This window comes from Cervus elaphus, chromosome 11 (genome assembly GCF_910594005.1).
Source record: "Cervus elaphus chromosome 11, mCerEla1.1, whole genome shotgun sequence".
NCBI lineage: Eukaryota > Metazoa > Chordata > Mammalia > Artiodactyla > Cervidae > Cervus > Cervus elaphus.
The window spans coordinates 8,727,845-8,741,043 of record NC_057825.1 but is presented as its reverse complement, the minus strand read 5'-3'; the positions used below and the strand labels follow the sequence as shown (position 1 = coordinate 8,741,043).

Here is a 13,199-nt window from a genome sequence, read left to right as displayed (position 1 = left end):
TGTCATGAACCTCCGTCCATAGTTCCTCAGGCTCTCTATCAGATCTAGTCCCTTAAATCTATTTCTCACTTCCACTGTATATTCATAAGGGATTTGATTTAGGTCATATCTGAATGGTCTAGTGGTTATCCCTACTCTCTTCAGTTTAAGTCTGCATCTTGCCTATATTACCCATCAAAAGAAACTTGAGATCGTTTCCCTGTTAAAGTGGCTCTGAGGAGTTCTTCTGCAGGTCTTCTCACTTCTCACTGGACAGGTCGAGTCATGTCCAGCAGACGTCTGTGCTGGACATGACTCGATCTGATAGATCTCACAGAAGTTTGAACCCTACCTCCTTGTGGACCTTGCACACTGTGGGGAGAGCTCTCCTCTCTGCCTGTGGCTCAGAGAGTCCCACATGATACATCTGAGCTGAAGGCTGCCTGGTCCCCTTCAGCAGAAGGCAGGAGGTCAGAGTGCTAAAGACAGTGCTTTTTCAGTGTATCCAGGTGGGGTCCATAACCAAAGGAGTCTCCTCACAGTCTTTGCAGCATTCAGCATCCCTGTTTTTCTGTGTTTTGTTAAGCCCTTTCATATAAGACGGGAAAATACAAAATCAACTACATGCTGTATCTTGACCTCGCCCAAAGCTTTATGGATTGGGTTTTACTATTTTTGCTTTTCAAATAAGGAAACTGAGGTTCAAAAGGGGGCAGTGATTTGAACCTGTGATTTCTCTGACCCCAGAACTGTGCCCTGTCCCCTGTCCACCCTACACAGCCAGGCTGAGTGCCTTGTGTCAGCTGGATCTGGCTGGTGTTTTTCATGTTAAAATAATTTGTAAGCCTCATGAGCTCGTATGTGTGTTTTTCCTCTCATCTTTTTCTTTCCCCTGAAGTTTCTTGCTTCTCAGCCTGGAATAGAAAAACCAAGGGCTATTTAGACCATTCTTCCAAAGAGACTGGCAGCATCAGAGCCACCCCATGATTTGACAAGAGTCACAGATCTGAGGAGTGGATGTAGAATGGGCAAGGGGTGGGCACTACTAAACAGTTTGATGGACTTGGCTTATAAAAAGAAGGCAGGAGTCTGTTCTGGCAGCAGTGTCTGCTCACAAAGGCCAAGTGAATGCTGCACACTCATGGGGAGGGAGATGACCAGCCAGAGGGCAGGAGCAGGTTTGCAACGGTTCACGGCTTGGCGCCCACTCCAGTATTCTTGCCTGGAGAAATGCCATGGACAGAGGAGCCTGGCAGGCTACAGTCCATGGGGTTGCAGAGAGTCGGACACAACTGAAGTGACTTAGTGCACGCACATGGCTTGGAGGGCTTGCTGGCCTTAGCTAGGCTCATTGGATCACCCTGTCTACAGAAGCCTCTCTGCATACCCCTCAGGCTGAACTACAAAGTAAACTGTCTAGCAGCAGCCATTTGCCCTTGGAATCTGAAGCATCCATCCCCTCTGCAAACATCCAGTACCCACTGTCTGAAGGAGAATACCATGTCCATTGGGGAAGGGAGAGAAGTAGGTGAATCACGAGCAATGATTATTGCTGTGATAAGAATTTATGACGAGCACAAAACGCTGAGGAAGAACCAAGGGGTGGCTGCCTAAGTCTTGAAAGATAATACAATCATGCTAACTGCACTAATTATCCTGCCTAATATTTGAGTTATCTGCAATGTGCTTGGTCTTTTCACTTTGCCCCTACAACAAACCCTCCTTCAAGACAGATACTATCATTTCCACTGAGAGATGAAGAGAAAGAGGCCCAAAGAGGGATTAGAAGCTAAGCCTGTTACTCTCTTAGTCCTGGTTCTTGCCAGAATTACACAGCACTCCACCGCAGCTGCCTGCACCCAGGGAATGTGGCACACAAATCACGACATTCTACAGCGCCCTGACTTCTTCATCCTCACCTCCACCAGTGACCAGGGTGCACACACGTAGAGAGACTGGCTATTAACATCCGCAGATGTTAACTGCGGATTTTGTTAACTCAAAATTGGGAGGTGTAGTATTAAGATGAAGATTCCAAAGTCTTCATCTTTGGAATTTAACAGAGACCGTGGAGCTCACCATTTAGGCCCAGATCAGTCACAGGTATGTGGCATGGAGGACCCCGCCCAACATGGGTCCTCAGTACCCAAAGGTGGTGGTCCTCCTCGGTCTTCGGCTCCGTACAGTCAGCAACCTGGGCTCCCCCGCCCTCACTCCAAGTCTTAACAAGCACAAGAGTTGGGCTGCGGAGCCCAGGGCCACGCCTCCCACAACACAGCTGACCCGATAACAGACAAGTCCCGAACCGGTGTTTGGAGACCTTCCGCCCTGCGGCTCACGGTGGGCAGAGCTGCCCAAGTCCCCCAGCTGAGGTTAACGCTGAGAAGGTACTGCAGAGCCTACCCAAGGGGGTCAGCGGCGCTGCACAAAGTGAGGGAGGGCAGTCCCGGACGCGACCCACGAGCTCCGCCTTCGTTCCGCGTCCTAGCCGTACTGGCTGAAACTCGATTGAAATGCTGTTCCAGGAGCAAGTGCAATCCCCATCCCCCACTCTCAATGGCCGACGTGGGTCGCGGTATTTTAGATGAACCCGCCTTCGAGCTTGCATCACCTTCCTACTGGGTGGTTGTGTGAGTCCGGCCATATACAAGCTCCGCCCCTGCCTATACACTGGATGGCCGTCCTGGGGGCGGTTCCAGTAAGAGAGCCCTCCGGCTTTTTTATTCCATTGGTCCGCTTTGACTTGAAGGGCGTCTCCTAGAGCAGACGCTAACCCCGCCTTGCGTTCCCATTGGCTGCTCCCTTACCCGGCCTAAAGCAGCTCCTCACCGTCTGTTGGTTGCCCTGGCCTGAGAGGCCGGTGCTGGCCGCACTCGCGGGACCCGTGGCGGTTCAAGGCGTCAGAGCCGGCAGAGCAAGCGTTGATCGCGGACATGACGCCTGAGGACCAAGAGGAGACCCAGCCGCTCCTGGGGCCGCTCGGCGGCAGGTGAGCGGTAGGGGGAACCCAGGTCCGCTGGCGCGGCCTCACTCCCCCCGCTGCGCCCAGGCCTTGCCGCTAACCAACCGCCCCTGTCTCCGCAGCGCTCCCCGCGGCCGCCGCGTCTTCCTCGCCGCCTTCGCGGCTGCCCTGGGACCGCTCAGCTTCGGCTTCGCGCTCGGCTACAGCTCCCCGGCCATCCCGAGCCTGAGGCGCGCCGCGCCCCCGGCCCCGCACCTCGACGAAGACGCAGCCTCCTGGTTCGGGGTGAGGCCTCGGGCTCACCCTCCTGCCCTCCTGAGACCCTCCTCCGCCCACCCCTAGGACGGGTGCCGGGGCCCTCCCCCCGTTGCCTGGCTTCGGGCTGGCACGGAGACCCTCCGCCGAGTATGTCCGGGCTCCCCTGAGAGGGGTCGCCATCTCCCCTTCCCCCGCAGCGGCTGAGGGTGGAGTGAAGGGCGAGGTTGGGCCGCGGGCCCCCGGCGCCCCCTCCCTCAGCCAGCGGTCGCCCCTCCCCCAGGCCATCGTGACCCTGGGCGCCGCGGCCGGGGGCGTGCTGGGCGGCTGGCTCGTAGACCGCGCGGGGCGCAAGCTGAGCCTCCTCCTCTGCTCCATGCCCTTCGTGACCGGCTTCACCGTCATCACCGCGGCTCAGAACCTGTGGATGCTGCTCGGAGGCCGTCTGCTCACCGGCCTGGCCTGTGGCATTGCCTCGCTCGTGGCCCCGGTGAGTGTGTTTCCCCCACAGTCTGGCGTCCTGGGACGCGGGAGAAAGGACAGAACTCCGGGCCTGATTCTCTCCCTGGCTGCGGCCTTTTGGGTGCCTGACACCATGCCCCTCCCCTACTCCATCTTCCTTACACTCCCATGGGGCCTTAGAAAGAGCTGTTGCTTTCCATCCCTGGTTACAGATGAAGTTTAACGGAACGCGAAGTGACAGTCGTTCAGTCGTGTCCGACTCTTTGCGACCCCATGGACTGTAGTCCATGGAATTCTCCAAACCAGAATGCTGGAGTGGCTATCCTTTGCCTTCTCCAAGGGGATCTTCCCAACCCAGGGATCGAACCCAGGTCTCCCTCATTGCAGGCAGATTCTTCACCAGCTGAGCCGCAAGTCCTTGGTTTAAACACAAAGTCAGTGGTGGTGCTACTTCTTGAACCCCGGGTGGTGGCACTTAACAGGGCCTCTCTTTGGCTCTACAAATGAGGTGCCATCTGTGGTGGTCAACAGAAGCCTCACATGATGGCTTAGGTCCCCCCTGGCCTTCAGACCACTGGCTCCAGTTCAGCAGGAAAATCCCACTGTGGTTTGTCCCCAGGGGCAGAGGCTGCTGGGACCTGGCCCGCCCCTTCACTGCTCAGGAAGCGGCCCTCCAGGTGTTCCCCCCACTCCTCTCTCACCACCTCCTGACCCAGCACTGCCCAGGCTGCCTTTGGAGCTGGACACGTCTGGATGAAACCGCAGCCCTGGGCAGAGCACCTCTGTGAGCCCATAGGCAGGAATGATGGCGTTAGCTTGGGCCATAGCTGTGTGGCTTTTCAAAAGTCTACGCTCATGGCCCTGGTCCTGGCATGGGCAGTCGAGGGACTTGGACCCTTGCAGGTGGGGTTTCTGGGTGTTCTGTGACCTGCTGCTGATCATGGGCTTCGATGATCCACCACCACCCACACCCTAACCAATCAAGACTAAAAGTAGTAGCTCAAAATCCCTCCCTTTGCACCTACCACTCATTTCAACTGCATCTGCTGGGTAACAGGCAGCAGCTAGGTTGGATATTATATCTGGATTTTGTTGGTGTTTTTTTTTTTTTACTGAGCAAAAACACACCTGACTTAGACATGGGCATGGAATAACCCAGAAGTGTGGGCAAGCGCCTTCTGGCTCCTGAGCCCAGAGGAAGCTGTGGCAATCACTGGTAGCAACTGAGGTGGAGAGTTCGTGCTTTTACTCCAAGGGCACCACTCAAAGTGTGGTCCTTGGGTCAGGAGCTCTGTGTCTCCTGGAGGTGGTTAGAAAGGCGGAAATCTTGAGCCCACCACATACCTGTTGTTGTTGTTTAGTTGCCAAGTCTCATATCTGACTCTTTGTGACCCCACAGACTGTACCCCGCCAGGCTCCTCTGTCTGTGGGTTTTCCCAGGCAGGAATACAGGAATGGGTTGCCATTTTCTTCTCCAGGGGATCTTCCCCATCCAGGGATGGAGCCTGTATGTCCTGCTTGGCAGGTAGATTCTCTACCACTGGGCCACCAGGGAAGCTCTGCACACCTTCTATGTTAGAATTTGCTTTTTGTCAAGAGTATACAATTAAATGAAAGTGTGAAAAGCTCTGTGCGCCCCCCCAGCACAGACACAGCATCCACACATATACCCTTTAAACATGTGCTGTAGATCACATAGATGGGAGCTCTGATCTGCAGTTCCGGGCTCCCTGGGCTTGCAAGTGCCCCAGTCGAGGCTGTCCTCAGCTCTGAATGGCTGAGACTTTTCAGTTTTAAGAACTCCTGGACCCGAAGTACACTGTCATCTTAATTACCAACAGGTCTATATCTCTGAAATTGCTTACCCTGAGGTGCGAGGGCTGCTCGGCTCCTGTGTGCAGCTGATGGTGGTCACAGGCATCCTCCTAGCCTACCTGGCAGGTATGGTTTTCATATTATCTCATCTGGTGACTGTTCATGGCTGCGTGGCTTTCTATCAGATGTAGAAACTGAAGTTCAGAGAGGTCAAGGGACTTGCCCAATGTCACACAGCCACTGCCCAAGATGCCACGTTTCCAGACCACTTATCTGAGAACACTGGGTCGTGTGGGTCTTGTGACAGTATTCTGAGGAGAGCTGGAGAAGGTGATGTCCTCATCTCCCCAGAGCAGAAGCCCATTCCAGGAGTGTAGGGATGCCTGATGAGTTAGAGCAGTATCTCCCTGTGCGGTGACAAACTAGGATTCTGGGGCTGGAGGGAAAGTCTTTAGTCTAAGATCTTAGAGGGCGCAAATATGTCTCCCTCAGAATCAGTACTGGATTTGCAGCCTGAAGGAGGCAGTTTCCACAGAACCCGAGGGTCAGAGCTGGAGCCAGCATGAGGAAGCTTCCAGAAGCACTAGGAAGCTTGCAGAGGCAGCCTGGAATGAACTCGGGTAGAGGAAAGACAGGCTTCATATCTGACAGCCCCGGATTAGGGGAATATGCCACTTACTAGCTATGTGACCTTGGCCTAGTCAACTGCCCCTGGAAGCCTCAGTTTCCCTGTCTTCAAGAGGAGATTAACCTTACCTAGTCCAAGGCTATTGAGGGATTTAATTAATTGACACTGTAAAAAGTGCCTGGCAGCAGACCCTGATAAGAACTGTCAAGGAATGGCCTGAGAACCATGAGGGCATGGGGGTTTGGGGCCGGATGGGCAGTGGCAGGGCCCGGGGCACGTGCCCTGTGGTTTCTCAGAGTGGACAACATGCAGGTCTGTGGTCTTTCCTTTCTACCCACTTAGCATCCTGACTCTCATTCAGAGTCCTGGCCTCAGTCTAGCTACTTTATGGGGCCAGCAGTGTGCCAAAGCCCCTGTATAGACACTGATACTCAGGACAGTCATGTGGGTGTAGTCACACCAATAGGGTTTCCTCTAGGTCATCAGAAGCCACACTTTGACTGATCAGCTTCTGCGAGTTTTGATTGACGTTTGTCAGTGAAAAGTTCCCCCTTCCTCTCTGTCCCCCTTCCTCCCAGAGGAGCCAGCCTTGCCTGCTTCACAGTCAGTCTACCGGGAGGAGGCCTGTGCACACATGGTCCCCTGCCACACCTCCCTTTCACACACATGGTGCCGTATATCACGGCAATACAGAGTGAGCACCTTTGTTTAGTGGCTGCATAATTTGGAAAACTCAGCAATGGCCACAGGACTGGAAAAGGTCCGTTTTCATTCCAATCCCTAAGAAAGGCAATCCCAAAGAATGCTCAAACTACCGCGCAATTGCACTCATCTCACGCACTAGTAAAGTAATTCTCAAAATTCTCCAAGCCAGGCTTCAGCAATACGTGAACTGTGAACTTCCAGATGTTCAAGCTGGTTTTAGAAAAGGCAAAGGAACCAGAGATCAAATTGCCAACATCCGCTGGATCATCGAAAAAGCAAGAGAGTTCCAGAAAAACATCTATTTCTGCTTTATTGACTACGCCAAAGCCTTTGACTATGTGGATCACAATAAACTGTGGAAAATTCTGAAGGAGATGGGAATACCAGACCACCTGACCAGCCTCTTGAGAAACCTGTATGTAGGTCAGGAAGAAACAATTAGACCTGGACATGGAACAACAGACTGGTTCCCAATAGGAACAGGAGTATGTCAAGGCTGTATACTGTCACCCTACTTATTTAACTTATATGCAGAGTACATCATGAGAAATGCTGGGCTGAAGAAGAACAAGTTGGAATCAAGATTGCCGGGAGAAATATCAATAACCTCAGATATGCAGATGACACCACCCTTATGGCAGAAAGTGAAGAGGAACTAAAAAGTCTCTTGATGAAAGTGAAAGAGGAGAGTGAAAAAGTTGGCTTAAAGCTTAACATTCAGAAAACTAAGATCATGGCATCTGGTCCCATCACTTCATGGGAAATAGATGGGGAGACAGTGGAAACAGTGTCAGACTTTATTTTTCTGGGCTCCAAAATCACTGCAGATGGTTTATTTAGCCATGAAATTAAAAGACGCTTACTCCTTGGAAGGAAAGTTATGACCAACCTTGGCAGTATATTAAAAAGCAGAGACATTACTTTGCCAACAAAGGTCCGTCCGGTCAAGGCTATGGTTTTTCCAGTGGTCGTGTATGGATGTAAGAGTTGGACTGTGAAGAAAGCTGAGTGCTGAAGAATTGATGGTTTTGAGCTACGGTGTTGGAGAAGACTCTTGAGAGTCCCTTGGACTGCAAGGAGATCCAACCAGTCCATCCTAAAGGAGATAAGTCCTGGGTGTTCATTGGAAGGACTGATGCTGAAGCTGAAACTCCAGTACTTTGGCCACCTCATATGAAGAGTTGACTCACTGGAAAAGACCCTGATGCTGGGACGGATTGGGGGCAGGAGGAGAAGGGGATGACAGAGGATGAGATGGTTGGATGGCATCACTGACTCGATGGACATGGGTTTGGGTGGACTCCCGTGATGGACAGGGAGCCCTGGCATGCTGAAAGTCATGGGGTCGCAAAGAGTCGGACACGACTCAGCGACTGAACTGAACTGAACTGAAACCTTCACTGATGTACCCCCCCTCATCGTTTGCACACTTAACAATAAAAATGACAACATCAATGACAAACCCTAGGAGAGTCCTGCAAGGACACTGGGGTCCCCACCCTTTAAGCAGAGTCCCTGGTTGGCAAGGGAGCAGGTGCTCCTCGAGAAGATCCGTGCTGGCTAACCCCGCTCTGACGTCTCTCCCCCCCCTCCCCCAGGCTGGGTGCTTGAGTGGCGCTGGCTGGCCGTGCTGGGGTGCGTGCCCCCCTCCTTCATGCTGCTGCTCATGTGTTTCATGCCTGAGACCCCTCGCTTCCTGCTGTCTCAGCACAAGCGCCAGGAAGCCATGGCTGCCATGCAGTTCCTATGGGGCTCTGCCCAGGGCTGGGAGGAGCCCCCCATTGGGGCTGAGCACCAGGTGAGGAGCTGGGAGCCAGTCCCGGGGAGGGGGACCGGGGAGTGTCTCCCCTGAAGTCAACACAGCATGGTGCCGTGGCTGCACACGTGTGTGCTCACACACGTACACACGATGGCCCATGGGAGTGCTGTCCTGTGGGCTGCTACTTGGCCGCACCAAAGTCTTGGTCATCCCTGGGGAAGCCTGAACCCTGATCTCCATGTCCCAAAAAGAGAAGGGCTGGGCCGTGTCAGAGGAGAATGCAGGTGGGGACTCAAGGACTCGGAATTTTGAAACAGGGAGCTATAGGGCCCAGGAGAACACTGAGTCTCTGTCCCTTACCTGCTGTGTGACCGTCCCATCTTTAACCTGAGTTTCTTCCCCTGTAAAGTGGGGTCATAGCATGTGCCTGGCGGTGGTGGTAAGGATCAGTGGGGCTAGGGAGGGTGCTCAGTCCAGACCCAGACCCAAGGCCAGTGGGACTCGGGAACCCTGGGTTCTCTGCTCAGAGAGCATCCCCGTGGATCCCCCAGAAAATCAGGAAGGGACGTGGGGATGGAGGATCCTATCACCTTACAAATGGGGAGGTTAAAGTGATGTGGGGCCCTGATGCAGAGGCTTCAGGAGGGCTGCAACAAGACCCAGAGGCTCCCTCACTCTACCAGGCCCCAGGACGGGGGCGCTCAGAGCCGGGGCACCGTCGGGAGAGGTAGAGAGAAGCCCTGATGCCCAGTATCCATCTGAGCAGGGCTTCCACATGGCCCAGCTGTGGCGTCCTGGTGTCTACAAGCCCTTCATCATCGGCATTTCCCTGATGGCCTTCCAGCAGCTGTCGGGCATCAATGCCGTCATGTTCTATGCGGAGACTATCTTTGAGGAGGCCAAGTTCAAGGTAAAGAGGCCTCTGCCCCGGCCTACCTCACCCGGAGGCCGTACGGGTGGGGCCCAGTCTCGGGGTGTCCACCTGACCCACCTGGCCCGTCTCCCCAGGACAGCAGCCTGGCCTCAGTCGTCGTGGGCCTCATCCAGGTGCTGTTCACTGCCACAGCGGCCCTGATCATGGACAGAGCCGGACGGAGGCTGCTGCTGACCTTGTCAGGTGAGGCTCCAGGGGGAAGGCTCTGCCCTCTGCAGGGGTCCAGGCCAGCCTCCCACCACAGGCTGGAGGGCCTTGGCTGAGGTCACCATGTTGCGGGAGAACAAGGGCTGAGTGTCCCCGAGGGCACGGGCAGACTTCAGGGGAGCACTCGCTCCAGGCCCGGCCTGCACTCACCGCGCCGCTGCGGCACGCCTTGACCTGGGCAGAGAACCTAGGAGAAGGCGCCCACAGGGCCCGGTTTACAGTGAGGAGACCGACGGCCTGGGGGTGAAGAGGTCCCGAAGCCTGTGGCCTCTCTGGGCAATTGACTACCTGAGCCAGCTTTCCCTCTGAAATGCAGGTGGTGGCGGGTCGTGGAGAGAATCAGCACGCAATGTGAGGAAGGCTCCTCATGGGCCTGGCCCCATCGGGCCCTCGGTGCTGCGGGGGAAGTGGGCCTGGCTGCTGGTGGTTGCTCCTGCTTCCTCAAAGCCAGGGGAGGGTCTGCTTCCAGAAGCTTCTTGGGGTCGGCTGAGGTGTGAGGTCCAAGCCGGGGCTGGCAGGGCCAGGCTGGGGCGAGGGTGCCCCGGCGGGAGTCCGTTCGCTGCCTCTCGCACTGGAGTCTAGGCCGCCTGCTGTGGGCCCCGTGCACTGACCCGCCAGCCCCCCACTGCCACGTGCCCGGGCTGCGGACCGCCTCCCCGCGCCCTCCCACTATCCTGCCACCGCCGCCCTCCCCCCGCAGGTGTGGTGATGGCGTTCAGCACCAGCGCCTTTGGTGCCTACTTCAAGCTGACCGAGGGCGGCCCCAGCAACTCCTCGCACGTGGACCTCCCGGCACACCTCTCCATGGGGCCCGCCGATACCAACACAGGGCTGGCCTGGCTGGCGGTGGGCAGCATGTGCCTCTTCATCGCTGGTGAGTGGGGGGCCGAGGGGAGGTTGAGGGGGCCGCCATGCCGCTGCCAGGTTCCCGTGGCTCTGGGAGTCCAGGCCTGCTCGGCCTCACCCCTGGTTCACAGCTCTGACCGTGTGCCGGGCACCGGCTCAGCCCCTCTCTGCTCCTTTCACGTCTGCCCCACAGGCGCCCTCCGAGCAGGCCCCGTTCCCGCGCTGTTCTATAGAGCCAAGGCCTGATGCGTCAGAAGTGAGGGGAGCGACCTGAGACCCAAGGCTGGATTCAGGCACCGCTTCAGTCCAGGGGGTCTTCAGCAAGCCCAGGGCCCAGCCCTGCGCACCTGAGGCCTTTCTTGCCCTTGCAGGCTTCGCTGTGGGCTGGGGGCCCATCCCCTGGCTCCTCATGTCTGAGATCTTCCCTCTGCCCGTCAAGGGCGTGGCCACCGGCGTCTGTGTCCTCACCAACTGGTTCATGGCCTTTCTGGTGACCAAAGAGTTCAGCAGCCTCATGGTGAGTGCAGGCCCTGACAGCCTCCCCCTCCCATAGTCTGCAGAGAAGTACTTCTCAGAATTAACTCTTGTGACAGACTCAGGGTTGGTGGCCTTGTGTGCAGGCTGAAGCCCTGCCAGCCTGCGACCCCGTCTTAGCTGGGGGTCGGGGAAGCAGACGGGCTGGGGCAGCCAAGGAACCCAGGCTGTGACCACTGGGGACCCTCCAGGCTGTCGAGGTGGAAGGACAGCAGGACTGACCTCCTCCCCCACTGGACTTTGGGGACTTCGGGAAGCAAGGCTGCGTGAGAAACTCCAGCTTTGGAGTCAGCAGGCCTGGGCCCTGTCCCCACCTTGGCCACTTCCCGCTGTGTGACCTTGGGTGCGCTGCTTCCCTGTCTCTGAACTGGCTTCCTTGGCTCAAAGCGGAGAAGGGGGGCAGTGCCTTCCTCTTTGAGCTGATAGAAGTGTCAGTTCGGTTCCACATTTTGCCACCAGCTGGTGGATGGGCTGAGGCAGACATAGTCCCGGTCTCAAGGCCTCCGATCCAATGCAGGCACCGCTCTGGTGCAGAGAGTCAAGCCATCTATTCAGTCATTCTCCCCCGACTCCCCCCAATGCTCCTGGTACCTGCCAGGTCCAGGCCTATTTAGGGTGCCAGAGCAGCAGTGAATGAGATGGACAGGGTCCCCTTTATCACAAGGGCTGGTACGACAGTGGCCAGTGGTGGGAGGATGAACCACCAGGAGGCTGGGCTGGGGCAAGGGGAGGCCGGTCATGATTGGTGTGGATGCTTGGGGCTGGCCTGGACCCCGCAGGGCTGCGCTGCTCCAGGGAGCTCATCAGGAAGACCAGAGCAAAGCCCTGGAGGGGAGGTGACTTCCAGGAGCTTGGAGGGGACCGACAGTCAAGGAGGGGATGGCAGCAAGGGACTAAGAGTGATCTGGCCATCACTGCGAGACCAAGAGAAAGGCTTCCAGGAGGGAGAGGTGGGGTGGCCCGGTGCCCGAGGAAGAGGAGCTGGAAGGCGGTAGCCTTTGCTCCTGGCACCTGGGATGACACGGGCTGGGTGGGGAGGATGCACGGCTGTGACCCAGGGCCGCTGCTCCCTCTCCCCTCCGCTCATGGGCCCTGAGTGTCCCCATGTGCACACACAGCCCCATCACCACCTACTGAGAGCTCACCCATTTCCTCCGGCACCAAGGAGAGAGACTCCTAAGGCGGCAGGGACCACAGAGGGCAGGACCAGACCGAGCGGAGAGGGAAGTCTCTGGGCCCTGGAGTCGGACCCTGGGGACGTGAGCCCAGCTGTCACTTGATGGTGGGCCTCTGACCTGGGGGCAGTCGCTTCGTCACACTGAGCTCAGTGTCCCCACCGCACACCCTCCACAGCTTGGACAGTGCTCAGCTCGGGCTTCTGGACGGCCCACCAGGCCCTGCTCCACATCGCTGAGCCTGGGTGTGGCGGGGTGGGGCCTCGGCTCCTGGGCCCAGGAGGGCTCCTGACCTGCTGCGTCTTAACACAGCCTCGCCCCTCTCTTTGCAGGAGGTTCTCAGACCCTATGGTGCCTTTTGGCTGGCCTCTGCCTTCTCCTTCTTCGGTGTCCTTTTCACTCTGGCCTGTGTCCCTGAGACCAAAGGCAAGACTTTGGAGCAAATCACAGCCCATTTTGAGGGGCGATGACAGCCTCTTCCTGTGAGCGGGTGCCCCTCCTCCTGCACCTGCTTTCAGCCTTGGAGGGCCTGGAGCCTGCCTGGAACTCCGATCTGAGCCTGAACCAGCAGCCTGGAACCCCTGCCTTTCCCCATAGAGTCAGGAGCCAGAACGGCAGCCCCTCAGAGCCTTGTCTTCTGGTGTCCCTCCTTCCTGCCCAGTGAAGCCCAGGGACAAGGTTCCCAGCTGCTGGGTCCAGTTTCTACGGCTGCCGTGTGATTCGGGAGAAGGAACATCTCGCAGACGCTTTGCTGTCCTGTGGTCAGTCCTCCGCAGGCCGACTCCATCAGGACAGGAAAGTGACAGCGGAGGAGGGGGCTCTTGGTTCCTGATTTTCTGGAGATGCTTTGGAGGCTGGGTGACGCCCTGTGGTTTCTCCTCTCACGTGACTGCATTATCAGGGAGGAACGTTGCCAAATAAATATTTGACTCAGAAAA

General features: G+C 56.6%; 1 protein-coding gene across 6 annotated transcripts; it reads left to right on the top strand.

Annotated features, from left to right (window-relative positions):
- Positions 1–2,781: 2,781 nt before the first annotated feature.
- Positions 2,782–13,199, top strand: SLC2A8 (solute carrier family 2 member 8). Of its 6 annotated transcripts, XM_043917256.1 has the most exons (10): positions 2,784–2,968; positions 3,064–3,226; positions 3,480–3,686; positions 5,500–5,599; positions 8,405–8,604; positions 9,332–9,475; positions 9,574–9,682; positions 10,407–10,580; positions 10,924–11,069; positions 12,594–13,199. In XM_043917256.1, the coding sequence occupies exons 1-10, from the start codon at positions 2,913–2,915 to the stop codon at positions 12,729–12,731; spliced, it is 1,437 nt and encodes a 478-aa protein (XP_043773191.1). In that variant the 5' UTR covers positions 2,784–2,912; the 3' UTR covers positions 12,732–13,199. The 6 variants fall into 6 exon arrangements, with proteins under 6 accessions (XP_043773196.1, XP_043773193.1, XP_043773191.1 ...); XM_043917261.1 differs by lacking the exon at positions 10,924–11,069 and having other exon boundaries at positions 2,782–2,968; positions 12,594–12,679; XM_043917258.1 differs by lacking the exon at positions 12,594–13,199 and having other exon boundaries at positions 2,782–2,968; positions 10,746–10,949.